Source organism: Protopterus annectens, chromosome 1.part0 (assembly GCF_019279795.1).
Source record: "Protopterus annectens isolate FY-2018-M chromosome 1.part0, PAN1.0, whole genome shotgun sequence".
Classification (NCBI taxonomy): Eukaryota; Metazoa; Chordata; order Ceratodontiformes; family Protopteridae; genus Protopterus; species Protopterus annectens.
Genome location: NC_056725.1, coordinates 31,752,979 through 31,776,459, shown reverse-complemented (window position 1 = coordinate 31,776,459; position 23,481 = coordinate 31,752,979). Strand labels below are relative to the sequence as shown.

At 42.2% G+C, this 23,481-nt stretch overlaps 1 protein-coding gene across 1 annotated transcript in view; it reads right to left on the bottom strand.

The window, feature by feature from the left end:
- The window catches only part of NUP133 (nucleoporin 133), a 2,059,048-nt gene that overhangs the window by 1,408,652 nt on the left and 626,915 nt on the right, over nucleotides 1–23,481 (bottom strand). Inside the window, exon 12 of the mRNA XM_044070734.1 lies at nucleotides 19,162–19,253. Coding sequence (XP_043926669.1) covers nucleotides 19,162–19,253 — 92 coding nt within the window. The remainder of the gene's footprint in view (nucleotides 1–19,161; nucleotides 19,254–23,481) is intronic.

Here is a 23,481-nt window from a genome sequence, read left to right as displayed (position 1 = left end):
TTAATTTAAACATTTTTTTCAAAGGACAAAGGCATTTGCAAGAGAAGTTTTCTAGAGCTAGTACATTCAACCCTCCATTGCACCCAGTGGTTAAAACATTTGAAGAATTGGTGGAAGGAGACATTAGGGACACATTTAGGGACAATAATTCAGAAGTGCAAAATTTATCACCTGATTGTGCGCAGCTTATTAAAAAGTTAAAAGTCGATAAAACAAGAATCATGAAACCTGACAAAGGGGGTGGGGTTGTTTTAATGTATAGTTGCGATTATGAAGCAGCAATGTTTAACATTTTACAGGATTTTGATCAATACTCAACTGCCTCGGTTAATGAAGTCAACCTTGCATATTCTAAGATTAGGTATATGTTGTATGACAACCTAATGCAGGGAGCCATAAATGAAAAATGATACAATTTTTTGCTGGTTAACAAACCAATTACCCCCACCATTTTTGGTATACCCAAGGTGCATAAAGGGTTGAACCCTTTAAAGTTTAGACCAATTGTGGCTGGGGGTGGGGGCATTACCGAACCTCTTGGCAAATTCATTGATATTTCCTTAAAAAGCCTGGTTAAATCTTTGAAACATATGTAAGGATTCTTGGGAGTTCTTAAAGAATATCAAAACTGAATTATATGAGCAAACAAAATATCTCATTACCATCGATGTTGTTGAACTTTTCCCAAGTATCCCACATGTGCAGGGTTTGGAACTATTCAATGAGTTTTTAGTAAGGTCAGGTGAATTTAACGCGAATGTCATTAGACTGATAGTTGAATGTATGGAGGTTATCTTGAACAACAACTATATATTTTTTTAATGGTGAGTTGTTCAGACAAAAGAAAGGTGTGGCAATGGGTTCGCCTTGCGCTTCGGCGTATGCTAATATTGTGTTGTATATGTGTGAACAAAAACACGTTTTTAATTCTGCATGGGCTAAGAATATAGCCCATTATCAACGTTTTCTAGACGATATATGTGTTTTTTGGAATGGTTCAATGTTGGAATTTCAGGAATTTTTTACACATATTAATTCAACAACAGACTACTTGAAATTTACACACAATATTAGTGAAACGGAGATTAATTATTTGGATGTTACTCTTGTAAAAAATCTTGCCACAGGAAGCTTTGAATCAACCGTTTTCAGGAAGCCTACATTTTCTAATTCATTTCTGCACTTTGACAGTGGTCATCCTACAACACAAAAGAAGGGCATTTTAAAAGGCCAATTAATTAGAGCAGCCAGGATGTGCAGTACATTAGAATTTTTTAAAAAAGAAACACAGATTTTGGAAAGTATGTTCTTAGAAAGAAAATATCCAAAATGGTTATTTGAAAAAGTGTTGAATGAGGTTAGCAGATTAAGAACGAGTAAATTTACCCCACTGTTAAGTAAAGGTACGACAGACATTACAGGAGACAACGTCAAAAATGAGGCAGATTCCCACAACACATTTGTTCACACCTTCAATAATGATTCTACAAAATTTAGGGATCTTATTTCAAAATACTGGCCTATTCTGAAATCCAATGAGGAAATTAAACAGTTTACAGCGGTATTTCCAGCATTTGTTAGCAGCAGAAATGTTAATTTAAAGGATTTATTTGAAAGACAGGAAGCAAAGGCTTCTCTTATGAGTAGAACGAAGGTAGGAACATACAAATGTCAAGCTTGCAAGCAATGTAATCACATTTACAACAGCAGCAAATATTACATTGGCTCTAGAAATTTTAAAATTAACCCTAGGGGGTATTATAATTGTGCCACAAAAGGGATAGTCTATTTAGGTTTCTGTGAGTCTTGTTCTGGATTCTATGTGGGAAAGACAGAAAGGACTTTGCGGAAAAGGATTTACGAACATTTATACGAAGTCAGTATTAAGAAAGAGAGTAACGCATTTTATAAGCATTCAGTAATGTGTCCCAATATGGCTTTAAAATTTCTTATTCTAGAGCATGTACCCCAAAACCCCAGAGGTGGGGAATGGGAGGCTTCACTAGAATATAAGGAGCTATTATGGCAGATTAGATTAAATGCAACAAAACCCCCAGGAATGAATGAAGCAACTAGCATCAAAAGTGTTTTAAGGATTAGACGAGCCAGGTTATAAGACATGATTATCACTAAAACACATTTTTAATATTTTTAATAATACTTATAATATTATTAATAATAATATTTTTAATATTTTAGATTGATTCATCTTGGTTAGTCAGTTAACTAATTTAATAATTTAATTATCCCAAGTTGCATTTTTAACATGTTATTTTAATATGTCATTTTATAGAAGGTTCAACAATAATATGTGCAGAATGATTTTTTTTTGTAAAATTTGAAGTCAATTGGTTCAATACAATTTTATATGGTTGTTTTTAAAGTTATTGCTGCTATTAGTGTTTTGGATCGGCTTTTAAACAACAACACATGTTATACTATCTAGAGCACAAATGTAGGAGATGCATTTGAGTACTACAACGATATGTTTTATGCACACATTTTTAAATAATTGTGTTCTATTTAAATAATTGTGTTCTATTTCATTCATCTTCAATGACTTGGACTTTGCTGATAAAATACATTTCAAGTATTTTAATTCTTAAAAAGAATGGAGTTACAGCAATGAGATTTGTAGCACAAACTGTTAATAAGAGCACTAGCACTTTAAAACCCAAATGTGGGTTAATGAATTGCAATAATGGTTTTATATCTTAATTGTATAATTTAGTTTTTAATGGACAACAGTATTTAAATGGTGGCACATCCCATAGGACTTTGTCTTGATAAAGCCTGACATTGATCAGGCGAAAGCGCTTGATTTTACGATTTTACAAAATTTTTGTGGTGTTTCGTGTTGAAAATAAAGTGGAGGATTATTTGGCAGCCGTTTTTGTCGTGGATTTACTTGTTCTTGGTACTAGTTTTCCCACCTTCGTTTTTTGCATTGTCAAGTGTACCCTGATCTGGTCTTGTAAGGTTTTACCATGCTGAAGCAGGTTTTAACACAAGTCAATGCAGTCAGTAAACCATTTTGATAATGTCGGCATCGAGACTAGTAGTCCCTGCTTGCCTGGCACTAAGGAAAAAGAATTGGTCTGTCCATCTGTAATCCAAACAGATACATATCCTACTTGCTTGTGAACAATTTCCAAGTGCAACAACTTTTGCCTTTGATCTGCAGGCATGGAAAACCAGTGAAAGTTTGAAAGGCCTGCTTTAGTGTAACTTCCTATGTCATATTAGACATGAAATAATGATTTAGTTATAAGGGCAATCTGTCCAAGTAAAATACCATGTAATATGCCCTGCATGTCGAAGCCTGGAATTCTGAGATACTGCTAAATGGAGTAATCATAAAAAACAGTCTTCCAAGATGGCAACTTTCATGGATGGCGAGCATACTAGGCAAGGGGCAAGTTTTCTAAAATTATGTTCAAAGCCCATGGAAGGCACACTAGTTTCTTTGGGAGCCTTATATGTGGCACACCCTTGAAACACTGCTTCACAGAGGGAATAGCTGCTAAAAGGCAGCACAAAGAAGAGAACAGCTGGAAAGGCCTTTGTCAAACAGGGCTTAGAAATAAAGGAGGGCTTGTCCACCAGGAGAAACGTTTTAGGACAAATACCATTTAAGCTATGCACAAGTGGAAATCTGATCCACTTTATGAATTAGGATTTTTTTTCCATCCTCCTTAAGCATTCTCAGGACATCAGACTGAAATAACTCCTAATGAGGTACTGAAAAGCTTAGATGTTTAATACTTACTCAGTACTTTGGGCATCAGAGATAAGGGGGGAAAGGAACGCAGAAGACCTTTGCTCCAGGTGATAGGAAAACATTTCACATCTTAAGACTGACACACACATGGAGTAAAAGTCTAGTATTTGGTCATTCTGTGCAGAAGAAAACAGGTCCAGTTCTTGGAGCCCCAAAATAAGGCAAGCTTATCAAAGGCTTCTGTGTTTAAGTTCTACTTGTGTGGACTATGTGCAGATCTGCTCATATGGTCTTCCAAGACATTCAGCACTGATGAACAACAGAGATGAAATGTTCTTGTATTGATGCCCCAGATCCCAGGTTATCTAGCTTACACACAGTATTACAATGTGCTCCCTTTTATCTTCCTGTCTGCCAATACACCACCACAAAGTGGTACTGTCAACAAACAGGCTGAGGACTCCACATCCCAACACTGTTCTGAAGAATTTAAAAATATACATGTTGGTAACATCTACTTTATAGTAATGGGTCTGGCATGGGCTCTGTTGCTTGAACTGTCTTGGATTGTTAGGGTACCTGTATACACTCTCAAAGACAGGTCACAGCTATCTGTAGCAAGTACTTAAGTCCATCAGGACACCACAAATAGCAGCCCTCTGAAGGCTCTTATCCTTGTTGCAGACCACCATTTGAATTATTTGCGGATAATGACAATGAGAGGAATTATTCTCTCCACAAAGTAAACACGATGGAAATGAAAGTTATGTACTTAGAATATATCTGTGTTGGCTGCTTCTTTCCTTCCTCAAAAGGAGGATCTTTGGATCCGACCTCTGCCACTCCAGACTAAGATCCATAGGTCAGGCTTCTCCCCATAATAAATACTTGCTCTCCCCAACATGACCTCAGATTGAGTTTGCCTGTGTCCCACGAGGGAACAAAATAAAACCGATAAATATCAAACCCTGAAAACATTCATGTTCTCTGACGAAGTACTGCTCTGGTGTTAAGAGCGTGCAGGACATAGTTTAGGAGTTGACCATACTGTCATAACATAAACCAAGAGAATTATCTTCCACCTTCCACAGAATGGGAGGGGGGAATGAGGAAGGGGAGCTGAAGGACGGAAACAAATGAGACAGATCTATTGTCATGGTAAGTACATAACTTTCATATCAGATGTCTCTTCTATCTGTTCCTCAATGGATGGAAGAGTCCCCAGCTACTTAACCCCATGGGCTGGTCACATGGAAAGACATTCCAGAGGTCGACTGAACCAAAAGCTGCTCTATTCCTTTGAGAGCAAATTCAGCTTGCAATGAGAAATAATTGTGAGAACACTGGACCAAGCAGCAGCCTCTCAAATATCATCTACCAAGTACCTGGAAAAGAAACCGTAAGTTGAGAAAGACCTAGTTGAATCAGCTATAACTGGTCTATGCAAGGTAAAGCCTCTCTTTCTAAAGATGAGAAACAGTCGGATAAACTTCTAGCTAAGGATACTTATGAAACTTTTTGGCCCATCCTAGCTTTAGAAAGGAAGAAACTGACCTATATGAAGAATTTGGTTTGAACATAGAAATGAAGCTGATTTACACCCAGCAAATAAAGCATATATTCTCCTTTACTAGAAATACTAGGAATGAAAAGTGTGGTGTAAGAAGCTATCTTAAGGACAAAGGATGGATTGGTTCTGAGGGACACCCTTATCTTTCTAAAAAAATGATCTAAGGGGACTTACAGGACAAGGCTTGTAGTTCCAATACTCTGTGAAGTTAGTCATTAGGAAAATTGTCTTCCAAGTCAGTATTTGATGCTCACCCTGGTAACAGGTACAGAGGGCGGCTGGTTTAAGGCATGAGGGCAAATGGTTAGAGACCAAGGAGGTTAAGGGTCGGGGGGGGGGTTAGGAAGGAAGGAGCCCTCAAAAAAGATTTGGCCAATCTAAGAGAAGCTAAGGTAGCATGGTCTCTCTAACATGAAAATTTGAAATAGCTGCTTAAATGTACCTTACTGTAGAATAACTAGGCCCAGTATGGAAAATAAATGCTAGGAAGTCTAACACCACAGGGAAATGGGCCAAAAAAAGGACACTTTGGGAGACCCAAATAGAAAATCCTTTCCACTTTTAATAATTTTCCTGGTAGACTACCTCTGGGAAGATGCAAGAATGTGAAGTACTAGGGAAGGAAGCCTAGATGGCTAGAAATCACTGGAAGTGGAGAAACCAAGCAGTTAACTTGAGGGCATGAAAGTCCAGGTGAGGAATTCCAGTTAGATGAGACAGAAGACCCAGATGGAGATCCATCAGAGGTCTATATCAACTCGTCGAAAGCACGTGTGTTCGAACGACGTGATCTCGAACCAGAAAGTTCGAAATGCAAGAATTTCGAGCACATAGAACAACTATTTTTTTCACAGGGGGAAGGAAAAAAAAAAAAAAAAAAAAAAAAAAAAAAATCGCTGTTCCGGTACAAAAATAAAAAAACACGTACACTTCAAACTTTTACTAATCTGGGGTCTTTGCCCCCCCCCACACCCCCCTACTTAAATACACCAACTCCAAGATCACACCACAGTGGAGGAAAAAGCAAAGCCACGGAAACTGCCCAACAAATTTTTCCCTGGGAAAAGAAAAAAATATTTGGAGTTCCGCAGCTTCGCTATTTTCACATTTCGAACTTATCGCTCTGATGTTATGGCGTTCGGACACCTGTGCGTTCTAAGTCCTAATACAGACCCATCCATTAGCCAGGATGGATGAACTAAATGAGGCCAGGGGGGGGAGTAGACACCGGTCAAGGCCAGAAAGGGGCAATGAGGATTACCGAAATCTTCATCTATGTTGCTTTTTGCAGAAACCTTGGAAACAGAGATAGTAGTGTGGTGGAAGACTCAGAAGAGTTGTGGGGACACTTGGTATTATGGAGATAGGCAAAAAAAAACACAGCATGGTCTTCACCATTGATGAAAAATTCTGTTCTGCCACTGGCCACTGTCAGGCTGAGGGACTACTAGGTGAGACAGAATACACCTGCTCAAACCATCTGCCAGAAAAACTGGACTTCCTGCTATATACGTGTTTACCAGAAGTGATCAAGAAGACAGCAACCACTGTCACGCTCACTTTGCTTCTCAGCATAAAAGATAACATGTATAACCTTGTTTGTAGAAGTAACAGACTACCGACATGTCAATCTGGATAAAAATCATCCACAGAGGAAAGACATCTTGGAAGGCCTCCAACCCTTAACAGAACTGTCTTCTTCTCTAGAACACTGATGTGGAGACTGGCCTCTGAAGAAGACCATGTGCCTTGGAACTTTTTTCCCCATGTAATTAATGCTCCCACACCCTAGTTGGGGGGGGCATCAGTGGTCACTGTGGCTTTTGGGGGGGGGTTGAATACAGATAGCCTTGAAATACCTTGGCAGACCGAATCCACCACCTTAAATGCATTATGCAACTGTTTCTCAAATGAATCCAAAAACTTATGGGTTGGTACCTGATGGACCACTGTACTGCAAGTGTCCACTGCAGAACTCTTGTGCAATATCAGGCTAAAGGAACAAGGGTGATACAGGCTGCCATCAATCACAGTGCTGGAGAACCAATCTGACTGGTGGCATTTGACAAGACAGACTTTAGTGCCTGGTTTTGCAGGGTGGAAAACTTTTTCTGTCAGTCTTGCTACCTTGGTTGTGGTATCTAGAAGGGCACAGAGATTTCTTCATATGTATTATGAGCCCCAACTTGCAGCAAAGATGGAGCAGATAGTCTCTGACTTGAAGATGATGCCTGATAGGAACAGTAATGAGCCAGTCATCTAGGTAAAGGAACACCTGGAACCCTTGTAGTCCAAAGTGAACTGTGAACTACGATACAACTGAACTCCTGAGATGGGGGGGGGGGTGTAAGGCCAAAGGGCAGGGCTCGGAACTGAAAGTGAGTGGCTTCATGCTGGATTGCCTGTCCATCATAATGAGGTAGTATGCACCCTGAAAGTCTCCAGAGCACATCCAGAGGGAGGATGGACTGTACAGTGATCATCCGAATCTTTGTGCATTTAACATACAGACTGAGATGACAGAGGTACAAAACTGGCCTAAAGTTCCCGTTCTTCTGCACCAAACAGAATCTTAAGTAAGATTCTGATGCATCATGGTTTGGTGGGACTTCCTGGATGACTCACTTATTTAACAACTTTTTTCATTTCTTTAGCAGCTGCCCCCCCCCCCCCTTTTTTTTGAGAGTTTTGAGATGGTGGAATAGTTGGAAGTTTCTTTGGTAAAGGAGGGGGAAGTAAAGAAATGGAATGAAGTAGCTGTGGTCATGATCCTCCACATTCTGACATCTTCAATGATAGAAACAATACAAAGAAAGTGTTCAGTTCAACTCAATACCTTGTAACCACCAATCTGAACGCAAAAGTACATCCAAATGTCCCAAACAGTAAAACGAAATCCACTGTTGTAATAACAGCAATACAGTTTATTTCACAGCATTAAGAGCTTTCACTCACTAAAATGTGAGCTTCATCAGAACAAATACAATTCATGTTCAAACAGTTTAAATAACTTAGTTGGCGCCAAAATTTAAAACCAATGCTCCCATTCTTAAAGCGACATACTACACTTGTACAAAGTTCATATAAACCTATATAAAAAAATGTGAATGACTTATATCTAACTCCACTGCTGTATTTTAAAATGTATAAAATAAATAAAATGATAAATGTTTAATATCAAACATATCTGGAAATGCATATAATTGATAATTGCTTACATCTTTGACACTATATAGTAAATATCATATAGAATTAAAAAAATATTGTAATAAATATCAAGACCTATTCATCTTCTTCTGTCTAAAAGAGGTTTGATAGATATATACTCACTTAATCCAGGGGGGGTGGTGGCATTAGTAAAATGCTGCCACCATACTTCTCTACAGGCCAAAATATTTTTGACATCACCCCCTCTAGGATCAGGAACTATATTTTCCAATATGCCAAAAATAAATTTGTGTTCAGTTCCAAATTTCTCTACATGCCTATAAAGTGCATTATTATTATCCTTAGACTTATACTATATAAATGAGCATATATCCTCCTCTTAAAACACTGCTCCGTTTTTCCTATATAGTATCCAAAACATTCCGTGCACTTAGCCAAGTATATCACATACCTAGTGACACAATTCCCTTTCACAAACCTAATCCTAGTTCTATTAATATTGTTCAGGATCAGTCCATCACTTTCATTTATAACATAACATTGATTACATGCCCCACATTTGGTTGTGTGTTTATATGTATTTTCTACTCCCTTATTTCGTATACCTCTCTCTAAATATCCTTTCACATTTCTTCCCATTTTGTACACAAATCTGGGTTGTAAACCTACAATTTCCTTGATTTCTTGGTCTGCCACTAAAACATTCCATGTACTAGATATAATTTTCTTAATATTTTCTGTGTATGGACCATACTCTACTACGCATGCTCTGTTATAATTTTTTGATGTTATTGCGTTCCCAGTATTCAAGTGTTTTCCCTTGACCTTGGCTCCCAAAAATGTTATGTATTTTCTACCCTTTTCACTTAAAACAATCACTCGCATCTTGGATCCTGAGGAAGCGCACTGATTTGGTGCGTGAAAGCGCTTGTTCCTTTATTTTACAATAAATGCTTCATTTTCATCGTGGTGGTTCCTTCATATTTTTGTCATTATCATAGGAGGTTACTAGACTATCAACCTGAAGGTCATTTCAAGCCTAGCCATTTCATCCCAATGTAATACCATAGAACTGTTAGTCAGTACCCAATATTGCATTTAGTAATGACTGCCCATGTCCAAGAGGTTTGTGGGTGCTATATCCGGTAAGAAATTACGATGCCACATCCACTCGGTTTCTCCAACAGTTCATAAAGGTGCTCTGTTTTCAAATGAATTGGCAGCCTATTCCAAACATGTGACAGTTGCTTGGAGAAAAATCTGCCCCCCCTTGTATGTCCTACTTAAGTTGCAGGCCACATTTAGGTCCCTGGAACAGGTAGCCCTAGTCCCATTGGATTTAAAGATATGCAGCAAGTTCATTTGGCTCGTGTCTAAGATTGCTCTGTAGACCAGCCATAAGGCTCCCCTAAGTCGTCTGTATGACAGACTATAGTGACAGGGACTTTAGTCAGTGTGTGTAATTATGCTGAACGGGGTATTACACTCAATTATGGGCCAGATTAGTGCAGAGTATAGAGGGGTTAACTTCTTTTGCTCTTCAGATGATGCCTTTATTAATCAGGTGTGCTACATAAAAAGCCTTCCTTGCTACAGTAGACACATGGTGGTCGAAGTTAAGGTCACAGTCAACTTGTGATCCCAGGTCCCTTACCACTTCGTAGGTACTTGGGGAACTGCTGTTGATTTGATAGTGTGAAGGTACACTGTTTGCGCCAAAGGGAATGATGATGCATTTCTTCACATTCAGTTTGAGACCATGACTAAGACACCAGTCGTTGGGTCTGTGCAAGACTCTCCTGGAGTATACCGACATCACTTGGGGATTCAATAACTGTACTCAGTTCGCAGTCATCCTTACACTTGGTCAGCCACAAACCATTAGTTTTGACCTGAACTTCTGAGAAGTATATACCAAACAGTAAGGGGCCCAGCAGTGACTCCTGTGGCATCCTATTGGTAACACGTCTGTTGGCTGATGTGGAATCACCCACTTTGATAGTGTGTCTGGTTTGTGAGCCAGCTGGTAACCCATCTTACAACAAAGGGGTTTACATTCAGTTTGCCAAGTTTATCGGTAATGCCAAAGTGTGTGATTGGGTCAAAAGTCTTTGTAAGGTCAAAGTATACAGTTATCCAAATTATATCCAAGTTGTCTATGCAAATCCAAGATGCGCAGAACCTTCTCACAAGCAGACTGCAGATAAGGGAAAAAGCAGGCAAATTAATAGACTGATTAAGAGGCAACTCATTAACCACCTTGGGCATAAGAGGAAGATTAGTATAAAGGGACACAGCCTGTCCTTATGGAAAAATGAAAAAAGGAGGAAGAGCCATAAAGGCTTGCAGCTCAGACACCCGTATGGCAGTACAGCCAAAAGAAGTCTTCCAAGAACAATGCTGTAAGGAAGCTGAAGCAGCAGGCTCAGAAGGACCCTGCGTCAATTTTCCAACAAAATTAAAGTCCCAGGAAGGAGGGACAGGCTCCCTGGGAGGCCTAATGTGAAGGACACCTTTAAGAAACTCTTTTACCGCAATTCTAGAAGCTAAAGGAGAAGTCAAAGGCAGATAAGCAGAGAAAACTGAAAGGTGGGCCTTAAAAGAACATTCCAACCCAGCATTGAGCAATTCACACAGGGAACAAACAGAACATCAACAGTAAATGGGTCCAGATTACAAGACACACAAAACAGAAAACCTCTTCCATTTGGATAAGTAGAAATTCCTAGTAGTATGTTTCCTATGCTCCAAGCATGTCCACAGAAAAATGGTGTCTGTAAGGAATCAAAACCCTACTACCCACAATGTCAGTTGAAGAGTGGACACGTGTGGATGGATTAGAGATCCCTTTTCTTATGTGAGTAGGTCCACCCTGTGAGGTAACTTGTGATGATTGCCCTTGACAAGATGCAGAAGAAAGAACCAATGCTGTCTGGGCCAAAAGGGAACCATCAGCTAGATTTCTGGGATCATCCTGTCATCTTGAACAAGACTTTCAGAATGAGAGGAAGGGGAGGGAAGGCACAAGAAACACCCCCTTCCAAGAAAAAGATGGGACATCCACCTTTCAACCCAGAGGACATGGGACTCTGGTGCAAAATAGCTGTTCGGAGGGGAGGCAAATAAATCTGAGGAGTGGACAATGTCCAGAAACATCCCTGTGAGGCATGGGAATGCGTTGTGGAACTCCTTAGTGAGTCTGCCACTATGTTTTAAGCTGAGGGAATATAAACTGCTTGAAGGGTCACCTGATAGTGAATAGCTAGATCCCAGACCTGAAGAGCTAGCCTGCACAGGAGATAAGACCCTGTCCCCCCTTGTTGTTGATGCACCACATCACTGTAGTGTTCTCTGTGAAAATCCTGAGGGGTCCTGGAAGGAAAATAAAATGAAAGGCTTGAAGAGCCAGAAGAGGAGCTCTCATCTCTTTCACTGATATGGTCCTTATTGATGGAGACACCAAATGCCCTGCAATTTCAGAGGGCCAAAGGATGCCCCCAATCCTCAACCGAAGCATCTGAAGAAAGTTTCGGAGAGGGGGCTGGAGGTTGAAAAGGAAGCCCTGGATTGAGGGACAACTGATTAATACACCTTGAAGTTACAGCTGGAGGCATGGAAGAGGAGGAACTAAAAACTCTAAAGCAAGAGAAATGTTGAAGCCAGACTGACTTCAGAAACCACTGGATCTTTCTCATGTGCAGCCTTGCTAGAGGAAGCATAGGAATGGTGGAAGCCATGAAACCTAGTGCCCTTAGAAACACCCAGTCTGAAACTAAAGAAGGGATTGAAAGAAGGCAATCAGAGTCAAAGTTTTGAAAGGAGGCAGGGATACCAGTATTGGAACTGCCTGCATCCCAGAAAAATATGATCCTGAGGAGGAATCAGAAAAGACTTTTAAAAATTTACAGAAAAAACCCATGCTATGAAGAAAACAAATTGCAAAGTGAAGATGCTGAAGCAACATCTCTGGAGACCAGGCCTGAATAAGCAGGTCGCCTAGGTAAGGAAAAATCTGAATTCCCCTCATAGGTTGGTACTAGGCTATTAGCCCTAGGGCCTATACAAGCCTAGCCATAACAATTCCATGGCTATTTCTTCCCACACTATTTACTTCCCTGGACCCATCTAGCAGGGCAACTGCAGTGATACCCGGGGTGAATTTCCTTTCATCCATCCAATAGTCAAGGTTCCTTTTGAAGATGGCCAAAGAGGCACTCTGCTTGACATGTATAGACAGTCTATTCCAGAGTCTGGGGAGTCTCTGAGTCAGGAACCTATCCCTCCAGCATGTTTTGTTTATTGTGATGACAAGGTTTAGATCCCTGGAGCGTGTGGCTCTGAGGGATTGGGATTTCTTTAAGTGTAGCATGTCCAACAGCTCTGGGTTTGACATGGCCTTGTATGTTAAGCAGAGATTGCCTCTGAGTAGACGATATGTGACCGAGTATAGCTGAAGTTTAAGGCAGCCAGCATAGGGCAGCTGCTTTAAGCCTGTGATTCCTTTAGTGAGGTATTTCTGCGGCCTTTCCAGTTCTTGCAGATGTCTTGAGAGGTACATAACCAAACGGGGCGTTGTATTCTATAATGGGACTAACGACAGATGAGTACAGTGGGACAATTACCTCCTTTTTTCTGGATGAAAAGCCCTTAAGTGATGAGGTGTGCCACATAGGATTTCCTGACTATTGTGGCGATGTGGTTATCAAAGGTGAGACCACTGTCCACCTGTGTCCCCAAGTCTCATCACACTTTCAGTGTTTAGTGTACTGCCACCTATGTTGTAATTCATGGGTACATGTTTTTTGCCCAAAGGGGATAACTATACATTTCTTGGTATTGAGCTTGAGCCCATGGCTCTGGCACCAAGCATCTGTTTCTGTAAGGCCCTTTTGTAGAGTATCCACATCATTTGGGAATTCAATAATGGCTCGCAGTTTGCAGTCATTTGTGAACTTTGTTAGCTAGAGTCCCTTAGTGTTGGCCTGTACTTCAGAGAAGTAGATGCCAAACAAGAGCGGTCCCAGGACTGAACCCCGAGGTACTCCACTTGTCACATGTCTGGAATTGGATTGGGAGTCAGCTACTTTTACAGTGTGGGTTCCGTCAGTAAGCCAGTTGGCAACCCATAGAGTGAAGTAGGGATTAATGCAGAGCTTAGTAAGTCTATCTATGATTTTAAAGTGGGGGATGGTGTCAAAGGCCTTGGCGAGGTCCAGATAGGCTTTGTGGACTGCCTTACCCTTGTCCCCGGCTCTGGAGACTGATTCAAAGAAGTCAATCAGGTTCAGGAGACAAGATCGGCCCTTCACGAACCCAAACTGGGTGGGGTCCAGTGTTTGAAGGTTGCCAATGTCTTGGTTTACAAGTTCCATGATAATACGTTCCATGGCCTAGCAGATCAAACCAGTCAGACTACTGGGGCAGTAGTTCCTGGGATCCAAGGTGGATCCCCCCCTCATGGAGTGAGATAACTGTAACTGTGCACCACTCAGTGGGCACAAAGCTTGAGGTGAGGCTATGATTAAACATTTTTCTATATTGTATCTGTATCTAAACTTTGTAACATGGAGCTTTTCTCCCTGGGCCTCCACTGAAAACAGGATCCCTGAGCCCAGTGGACATCCCCAGTCAAACTGGAAATAAATAAAAATAAATAATGACACTTAGGTGAGGTGCCAGTTCATTTTGTAGTTCATGTAATACACAGCCTGGGATATCATCTGGTCCCATGGATGCTGTATTCTTAGCTTTGGAGAGTGTGTTTTTTACCTGTGTGGCAGTTATTACCGGAATTTGGCAATCTTCTGGTATTGAGATGGGCCATTTAGGGGGTGAGAGGGGGGTGAAGTTGGCACTGAACTGATCTGCCAGGATATTGGCAATGCCCTTGGGATGAGTATATTTAATGCCATTCTGTTGTAGCTTAGAGCAGATCTGAGCAATGCCATTTAGAATCTTGACATAGTTATAGAATGCCTTGTGGTCGTCTTTGGAATCTTTGGCAATTTTACTTTCCTAACTAGCTTTGGAGGATTTTATGAACAATCTCAGTTTCTTACAGAGGCTGGTAAGGGAGTTTTTTGCATCCTGGGATTTTCCTCTTTTCTGCAGCAGTTTCTTCCTTTTGTTGTAAAGTTTGTTTATGGCAGGGGACCATCAAATTGGCTTCCTTATTTTGGAGGAGAGCATCTTGGTTCTATTTGGGATGGCACAATTTTTGCATGAGTGGATGTGCTCCTACAGTGCCTTAGTGTAGGATTCAGCAGTCAAACTTTCAGTTCCCGTCTGCATGGGTGTCATGAAGTTTGTCACTTCTGACCCGAGTAGCATGAAGTTGGCTTTGGAGAATTTTTTTTATGGAGGTTTCCTTACTGGGGGGTGGGGGTAGGATGTGGATGTTAAGGATGATTAGCTTATGGTAAGACCTGACATATGAGGGGGTGACCATAGGTGTGGAGCACTGATTTCCCCATGTCGGTAATGACCAGGTCTAGGATATTAGAGCCCCTGGTGGGACTATGGATTAGTTGATCCAGGGTGTTGTAATTTATGAATTCCAAGAATTGTTGGGCAAATGTGTTGGTACAGGAGTAGTTTTCCCAATTAATGGCAGGGTATTTGAAATCATCCAGTATTAGGGTGTTTGGTTGTATCGTAATATTTTCCAGTATGTTTAGAAAGGTGTAGTGAGAATCTTGGTGCATGGCGGGGGATCAGTAGCAAGCTAAAATTTGGATTGCAGTCTTACATAGTGTAAGTTGCACCTGGAGAATTTCAGACACATTGTGTTGGGCAACTAGCCTGGTGGTGTGAATATCCTTGGTGAATATTGACACTCCTCCACCTTTAGTGTTTCGGTCCTGGTTTGCTGGCTGAAAAGTGTGGTAGCCGAAAAGTGTGGTAAGAGTTGTAGCCTGGTACTGCAGGGGTGCTCTCTGGAGCTTTGAACCAGGTCTCACAGTTACTGCACAGATATCAATATTTTCCATTTTTAGGAGTGCCTAGAGAGAGTGCATTTTAAGGTTTAGACTTCTAGCATTGAGTAGCATTACCATCAGAATTTGCATGCTTGAACCGGTTACGGTGGTGGCTTTGTCCTTTGAACTTTTCCTAAAAAAGGCACTATAGAGGTGGCAAGAGCCTTAGCCAGTAATCTGAATCCCAGGGGCGAAAGGTGCAGACCATCTCTGGCAAAGCATCAAGGTCTGTCCATCATGTTGTCGCAGGCAGACAGATACTGGATCCCCTTTGAATGCCACCAGAAGCTTAGCCAATTGTTGAAGTCATTCTACTAAAAGCAATCATAGGAGCAAGGCATTCGGTGCAGACCCACCTGGTGCAGTAGATGACCAAAGGGCAAAGCAATGAACCAAAAATATCAGGAAGCAAAGAAATGAAAAATTTCCTGAAAAAGAGGATGGATACATATGTGAAGATGTACATTCTTGAGATCCAGGGATACTAGAAAAGCGTGAATAAGAGGAGGAAACTGGGATCAAAGGGTTAGCATCCGAAAGGATGGAACCTTCAAAAAGGTGTTCAGCTGAGAAAGATCTAGAATGTGTTTCCAGGTGCCTTCTTTCCTGGGGACCAAAACCATTTTTGAGTAAAACCCCTTCTCCCTCTGAGGAGATGGAACCTCTTGAATAGTTCCCAGAGCCAACAGGTCCTGAAGTACCTCTGGGGAAAAAGGGCATTTGTTCCCAAGGTGGTTCAGGAAGGCCTAAGGCAGCAGTGAGAGATTTCAAGACCATGAAGTACCCTTTGCGGATAACTGAAAGGACCCAGGAGTCTTGGGTGACCTGTAACCAAATAGGAGGGACAGCGAAAGAGGAAAGTGACTGGAATGACAAGAGTAGTCAGACAGCACCTGCTTTGTCAAGAAAAGAAGGCATTATGAGCTGGAGTAGGTTGAGCAGCCTTAGGAGGAGACCTTTCTACCACCCTTACCTTTACTGGTAGGGTGACACTGTCTATGCACAAAGACAGGCTTGTTACGATAATTCCTTTCAAACTTAGGGACAAGTGAAAAAAAAATGTTTCAATTCCTGTAAATGTTTACCTTTTTCCTGGAGGGACAAAACTCTACAGCGCTAAGGGAACATCCATCAACCTAGCCTTGATGTCATCAGGCAAAGGCTGAAACTGTAGCCAGGAATATTTCCACAGCATAGAGCCAAAAGCACCAGCCCTAGAAGCATCAGCTGCATTTAATGGAATGGCGAGCCACCTGAGATGAAGTCCCTAATAAAGAAAGAGCAGAAGACTTCCATTCAGAGTCAAGATCAGTAATAATAACCTGACAGACCTGAGAAAAAAAGAGCCAACATGTATCTGGTCATATGGGTCTGATAATTCACAGCTGTAATAGTCAGCATAGCAGAAGTATAAACTTTCTTAACCAACCTCTCCATAGTTCTGCTACCTTTGTCAGAGGGTAGCAACTTAGAAAGTAAAAGTTTTGATGAGTTGTCAGAGGCAATTGACAACAGAGGGGACAGCAGATGGACACCTACAAAAAAACCTGCAGTCATCAGGCACATTATAAAACCTCTCAGGATTTTTGGGAGCAGGGGGCATGGAATTGGGAGACTAACAAGCAGAAAAGGCATCCAACAAAGCAGCAAGGACAGGAGGGACAGCAGAAGGCCATATTACCTTTTCTAAGCATCAGACACCTGAGCCAATTTCCACTTAAAACAGTCCATCATTTTGAAAACTGCATCACCAAAGGAGAGACAGGACTAAGACTCCTCTTCCGCAGAACCATAACCTAAGGGAGAAGGAGTCTGTGACGAAAAAGTCAAAATCTATGTCCATCTCTGGAATCTTGCTGCCTAGACCTCTTAAGAGGAAAAGCCCAAGATGGAGCAGTAACGGACTCCCTGAGGAGGGCTTCAAAACCATAAGAACATTACACAGACCCTGGATAAAGTTTTGCCGTTCACTCAAAGTGTTCAGGGGAAGGAGAAATATGCTTGGTTTTCAGTTTCTTTTAAGGGGCAACAGCCTTACAGATTTTTGGATGCTCAGACCCTGGACAACAATGGTCTTCCCTCTAGAAAGAGGAACACCCCCCCTAGGCCCTTCAGAAATCAGCCATAGATCCCACTCTACATCTGAAACGGATGTCTGAAAGGCCTCCATGGACATGCAAGAAGCCGGATCCATCAAGGCTTCAGAAGCGGTCACTGCAAAATAATCGGACAAAGACCACAGTCCACCAAGCTTTCACTTGTCTCAAGAGAGACGTCCTGTGGAGGCAGCACAACAGAAAAATCAGACACAGCTTTTTTAGCATTTTTGTTTGAAGACTGCTGACCCTCGGGCCGGGAAGATGCTTCCATGGCATCTTTCACAAGAAGTTTAAGACTCTGGTTCTCTAAATAAATACCTAGGGGAAGAAAGCAGACTCTGCAACATCCTGCGTACAAATGCCTGACACCAACTATGCACCAACTGTTAAAATATCGCACTATCAGTTCAAATGAAGCAAAAAACAGTGAAGCAGCACTCTGTTTATTCACCAGTCACAAGATAAAGCATTTGGGTAACACCTGTCATCAGTATGTTAATACCATCTTAATCACAGTATAAATAATTTCACTAAGAACACATGACACAACCAAAGAAAAGTTAATTTCAATCAATTAACTAACCTTAGCAAAGGTTAAAGACATATTATATAAAACATTTCTTACTGACTTTTTTCATGTTTGTGTAAGACTCACATATTGATTTTGTTTGGCTACTAACACAGGCTTTAAACTAACCAGATTACTCAAACCAGGATATTTATCTGCTTCTAGCATAGTTATCCATTTATATTCAGCTATATCCAACCTATTAATAATATCCCCACCTCTCATTTATATCTAGTCCTGCAACACTTGGAACTTAAATTTGTGTTGGTCCCTTGTCCTTAAGATGCTTAGCTAATGCATTAGTCATCACTATTCTTCCAACCTCAGATTTGTGTTCAATTATATGGTCTTTCAGAAGCCTAGAGCATTTACCTAGGTAAAAACATGCACATACCATGCAGGTAGTCAAGTACATTATTAATTCAGTGTTGCAGGTTGCATGACATTCCATCTACTAAATTTCCTTACGTGTAGGATGTTTATATTCTAACTCACGACATACATCTTTACAGCAACTACAATTATAGCATGGCATAGTCCCGTTTTTATTCCTAGTTATTTCCTTATTATTCAATTTGAAGTCTTTGCAACATAAATCCCTCTTCAGATTCACGCAATTCCTAAGTGCAAATCTCAGCTTCTCACCTATAATAGGTATCAATTCTGGCACAGATATCAATATACGCCATAGAAAATGTAATATATAAAAACTGGCTGATCATTTTGGGGGAAGTCTGCTCATCTTCCATGGCACTTTCATCAAAAAAGTTTTACAAAAGTTTTGCACATAAAATTTTAGGTGTCAGTCTTGAAGACAGGCTCTGAAATGAAGCAAACTGTTGCCACTAGGACACAAAAATACTTACTGATATTAATGGCCAAGCATTTTTTCAAAGAAAAACTATCTTTTCCTTCTAATCAGAAAGGATTAGGCAAAGTGGCAGCAATTAATAAACGCAAACTATCTGAAACAAATGCCATTTCCAACACACAGCTAGCATTTTGGCAATTACACAAAACCAAAATAATCTTCCATATACAGATATTTCATAGCTTACCTACTGAACTGTAAAAAAGCATTTTTCAGCAGTCTGGCTTTATCCTCCCAGGATACCATCTCCATCTTCACAGATGGTTCCCATACAGAACCCTGCAAAACAGAAAACAATGGAGAAGACTGAAGGGCTGCAAACATGGTTAGTGTCAAGATGTACAAATTACTGAGTACTGCTGTACTGATGTAAGATTCTAAGATTCTAAAACAAGTTATGAACTCACCATAACGTTCAATGTATGTAGTCGATCTCGCCTCACATTCTTACCCGTGGGTTTGGAGCAGAATGTCGGCTCCGACTCGCCAAAACATTTCTAGCTCGAAGTCTTTCTATTGGCTGGGATAAGATGGTATCCCATGCTGCACTGCTTTATATCCCCAGATCTAGTTTGCTGTGAACACCAGCACTCATTCTCCATGCATACCACCACCCAAGGAAAGAAAGAACAAACCAAGAATGAAGGGAGATCTGAAACCAGACCTAACCTCCAGATCCTCCAGGAAGGGGGAAGGAGGTGGGGTAAGTAAGAATGTAAGGCGAGATGGACTACATACATCGAACGTTATGGTGAGTACATAACTTCTTGATGTTATGTAGGCCAATCTCACCTACATTGTTACCCGTGGGACAGCGTCCCTAGCACCTAAATCCTGGGAGGCTCAGTGGAAAATACTCCTGAGCACTGTGGAACCAAAGGAAGACCTGCCCCGAGATACCACATCCAACTTGTAATGAGTAAAAGGTGTGAGGAGATGCCCAAGTAGCCACAGCACAAATATCATCCATAGACAATTTGGCCTGATAGGCTGTAGATGTAGATACAGACAGAGTAGAGTGAGTCTTCACCGGAAACAGTAAATCTTTACCCCCTGAGGTATAAACAAAGGAAATACTGCTGGAGATCCACCTGGACAGAGAGTGACTGGAAACAGGAGACCTCATTCTGTTTTCCGAAAAGGAAACAAACAATTGATCAGATTTTCTGAGGTTTTTCGTTCTGTGCAGATAACACAGTTGTCTGTGTACATCCAATTAATGGAATTTGAATTCTGCCTTGTTTGAGAACTGGGGAAAAAACACTGGCAATTCAATGGATTGATTAAGGTTACTGATTGATGCCACGAGGGGTTCGGTCCAAGAGAAACCCTGTCCTTATGAAAAATCAAGTATGGAGGTTTGATCGATAGAGCTCGAATCTCTGAAACGCGTCTGGCTGACATGATGGCTACTAAAAAGACAGTCTTCCAGGTCAAGAATTTTAAATCACAAGTAGCTGCAGGTTCAAAGGGGGATGAAGTAAGAGCCTGTAGAACAAAGTTTAAATACTAAGGCATGACCGGTTCCGATACTGGAGGACGAAGCAACAGAGTGCCCTTCAGGAAAGCTTTACAGAGTCTATGAGCCATCAGACTAGGCTCATTTGCGACATGAAAGGTAGAAATCACCAATTGGATTTTAATGGCGGCGGCCGCTGAGCCCTGGTGAAAAAGCATAGACAAGAACTCCAAAACAGAAGAAATTGGAGCCGTGTAAGGGTCAATCCTTTGGGTATGAGCCCAGATTGAAAATCTCTTCCATTTGCTGGAATAAATCTTCCTGGTCGAGGGCTTATGACAGGAAGATAAAATATGAACTACCTTCGGCAAGAAATGAAGCCTAACTAATGACAGAAGTGGAGTAGCCAGGCTGTCAACCGGAGGGTCCGCAGAGAGGAATGGAGCTCCCCTGACATGTGTTTCAGTAAGTCTGGTTGTGTGTCCAGAATCCAAGGAGTGTCCACGAGGTAGGGATGGAGAAACGGGAACCAAATCTGACAAGGCCAGTCTGGGGCAATCAGAAACATTCTACTTCCCAAGGATTGCGCTTTCTGAATAACCTTTGACAGCAAGGGGACCGGAGGGAAGGCATATAGTAGACCGGAGGGCCAATCGTGGACTAGAGCGTTCCTGGGCGACTCCCCCTGAGGGGGGATCAACGTGAAGTAACTGCTGCATTTGGCACTGAGGGGGCTGGCAAAAAGGTCGCAACAAGGCTGACTCCACCTGCGGAAGATCCGTTCCACAACTTGACAGTTCAGGGACCACTCGTAAGGCATTAGAACAGCTCTGCTTAGCCCGTCTGTGATCACGGACTTCTCCGGAATGTGCAATGCCACCAGAAAACGTTGGGAAGAGACTGCCCACGGCCACACTCGCATGGCCTCTCTTCACAGGGGATATGACTTGGTTCCTCCCCGCTTGTTCAGATACCACACCACTGACATATTGTCTGAGTGGATTGCAATAGTCCCGAGGGGAAGAAAGCTCTGAAGTGACTGCAACACAAGTAACACAGCTCTCATCTCCAGGACATTGATATGCAGATGCATCTCGTGCTCTTGCCATGTGCCTTGGACTGTCCTGCCTAGATAATACCCCCCACCCCATCTGGGAGGGATCCATGGTCACGGTAGCAATCGGCAGCACCGGAACGAAGGGCTTTCCTGTGTCCAGATTGTCAGTGCGAAGCCACCAACCAAGATCCTGTTTGCACCTGTCCGTAAGTAGAATAGGGTGAGAAAGTGGAAGACGTTAAAGAGACCACTGGGCAAAGAGAAGCCACTGAAGGAGTCTCATATGTAACCTTGCTAAAGGAACTAACAATCGTCACGGCAATAGTCCCTAACAGTTGGAGAACCCATCTTGCCTTCACTCTTCTTTGAGGGAGCAGGGTGTGAACTTGTTGTTGTAGGGCTCTGATTCTTTCCTGTGGTAGAAATGCCCGCATGAGGACGGTGTCTAGTTCTGCACCTATAAAAGTGACACGCTGTGAGGGCAACAAGGCAGATTTTTTCCAGTTCAATGTTATGCCCAACTGTTGACAAATTTATGGTGGCGTCCCTGGTCTGAATTATTAGATGCCTGGTGGTGGCAGTGAAGAGCCAGTTGTCCAGATATGGAAACACTTGGAATCCTTGATGTCCTCAAGTGAGCAGTCACCACTGCCATGCATTTGGTGAACACCCTGGGGGCTGTGGTGAGACCAAAGGGCAGGGCTCGAAACTGAAAATGACTGGCTCCCAGCCGGAATCGTAGGTGACTCCTGGATGCCATTCACAATTTTGATGTGGTAGTAAGCATCCTTGAGGTTGCTGGAGCACATCCATACTTCTCTCAACAATGGGAGAATAGACTGCAATGTGACCATTCGCAACTTGGGACTTTTGTACATGGTTGTTCAACCGGCTGAGATCTAATAAGGGTCTCAGGTCCCCTGTTCTTTTCGGCACCAAAAAGAATCTTGAGTAAGTCCCTAATCTGATTGGTCTGAGGGGACATGTTGGATGGCTCCTTTTTCTAGCAGCTTTGAAACCTCTGAAGCTGCGTAATCCCTTTGACTGGGTGGAACATCCGGAATTCTTTTGACTGGAGGGGGGTCTGATAAAAAGGGAATGACAACCTCCGGAAATTATTCGTAAAACCCAGTGGTCCTGGGTGATGTCTTGCCAGGCCTCCGGGTATAGCGAGATTCGACCCCCGACTGGCTCCGGAAACGCAGTCGGGCCTCCCATCAGGAGCGATGGTAGGGAGAACAGAGAAAGGAATCGCAGTCTCCCAAGTTGCAGGGGCCTCCTCTGCCTCTAGGGCAGCGTCTCCCTGAATAACCCCCCCCTCCTCTGCCTCTGGAGGGGGGCTTACCTTGTGCACCGGGAGAAAACCTCCGATTTCTTGAACCACATTTTTCCACCCCTCTGTGCCTTGGGATAAGGCCTAGAGAGAAGGGAAAAATGGACTCCTACAGCAGACAGAGTTTTTCCCTCCTGCTCGCACCTGGTGAGGGTGTCTTTCACCTTGGTTCCAAACAAAGAGGAACCATCAAAGGGGGCATCGGTGAATGAAGACTTGAAGGCCTCCGCGAAATGACAAAGGCGCATCCAGGCCTGTCGCCTAAGGGCGACTCCTGAACTTGCTGCCCTACTCGCTCCCTCGGCTGCATATGAAATCAGCCTCATGGAGGAGTTAACAATGAAAATGAGGGTAGACATCTGGGGGTTAATCATTTGGGTCACCGCCTCAGAAACATTACCCGTGAGAGTATCTCCAAGCTCCTTGAGGAGATCTCTCTGGAGCTGTGTAAAGTGAGATAAATAATTCAGTGACCGTAAGGTAAAGGTCGCTGAAGAGAGGGTACGCTTCCTGTACCGGTCCATGGTCCTAGACTCCTTGTTAGGAGGATGGACGGTGGAAGAAGTCTCGGCTAATCCCTTCCGAGTTGCCGCTGCCACTACCATGGCATCCACAGGGACTCCCTTAGACAGAAGCTCCTTACCCGGGGGAGCAAACA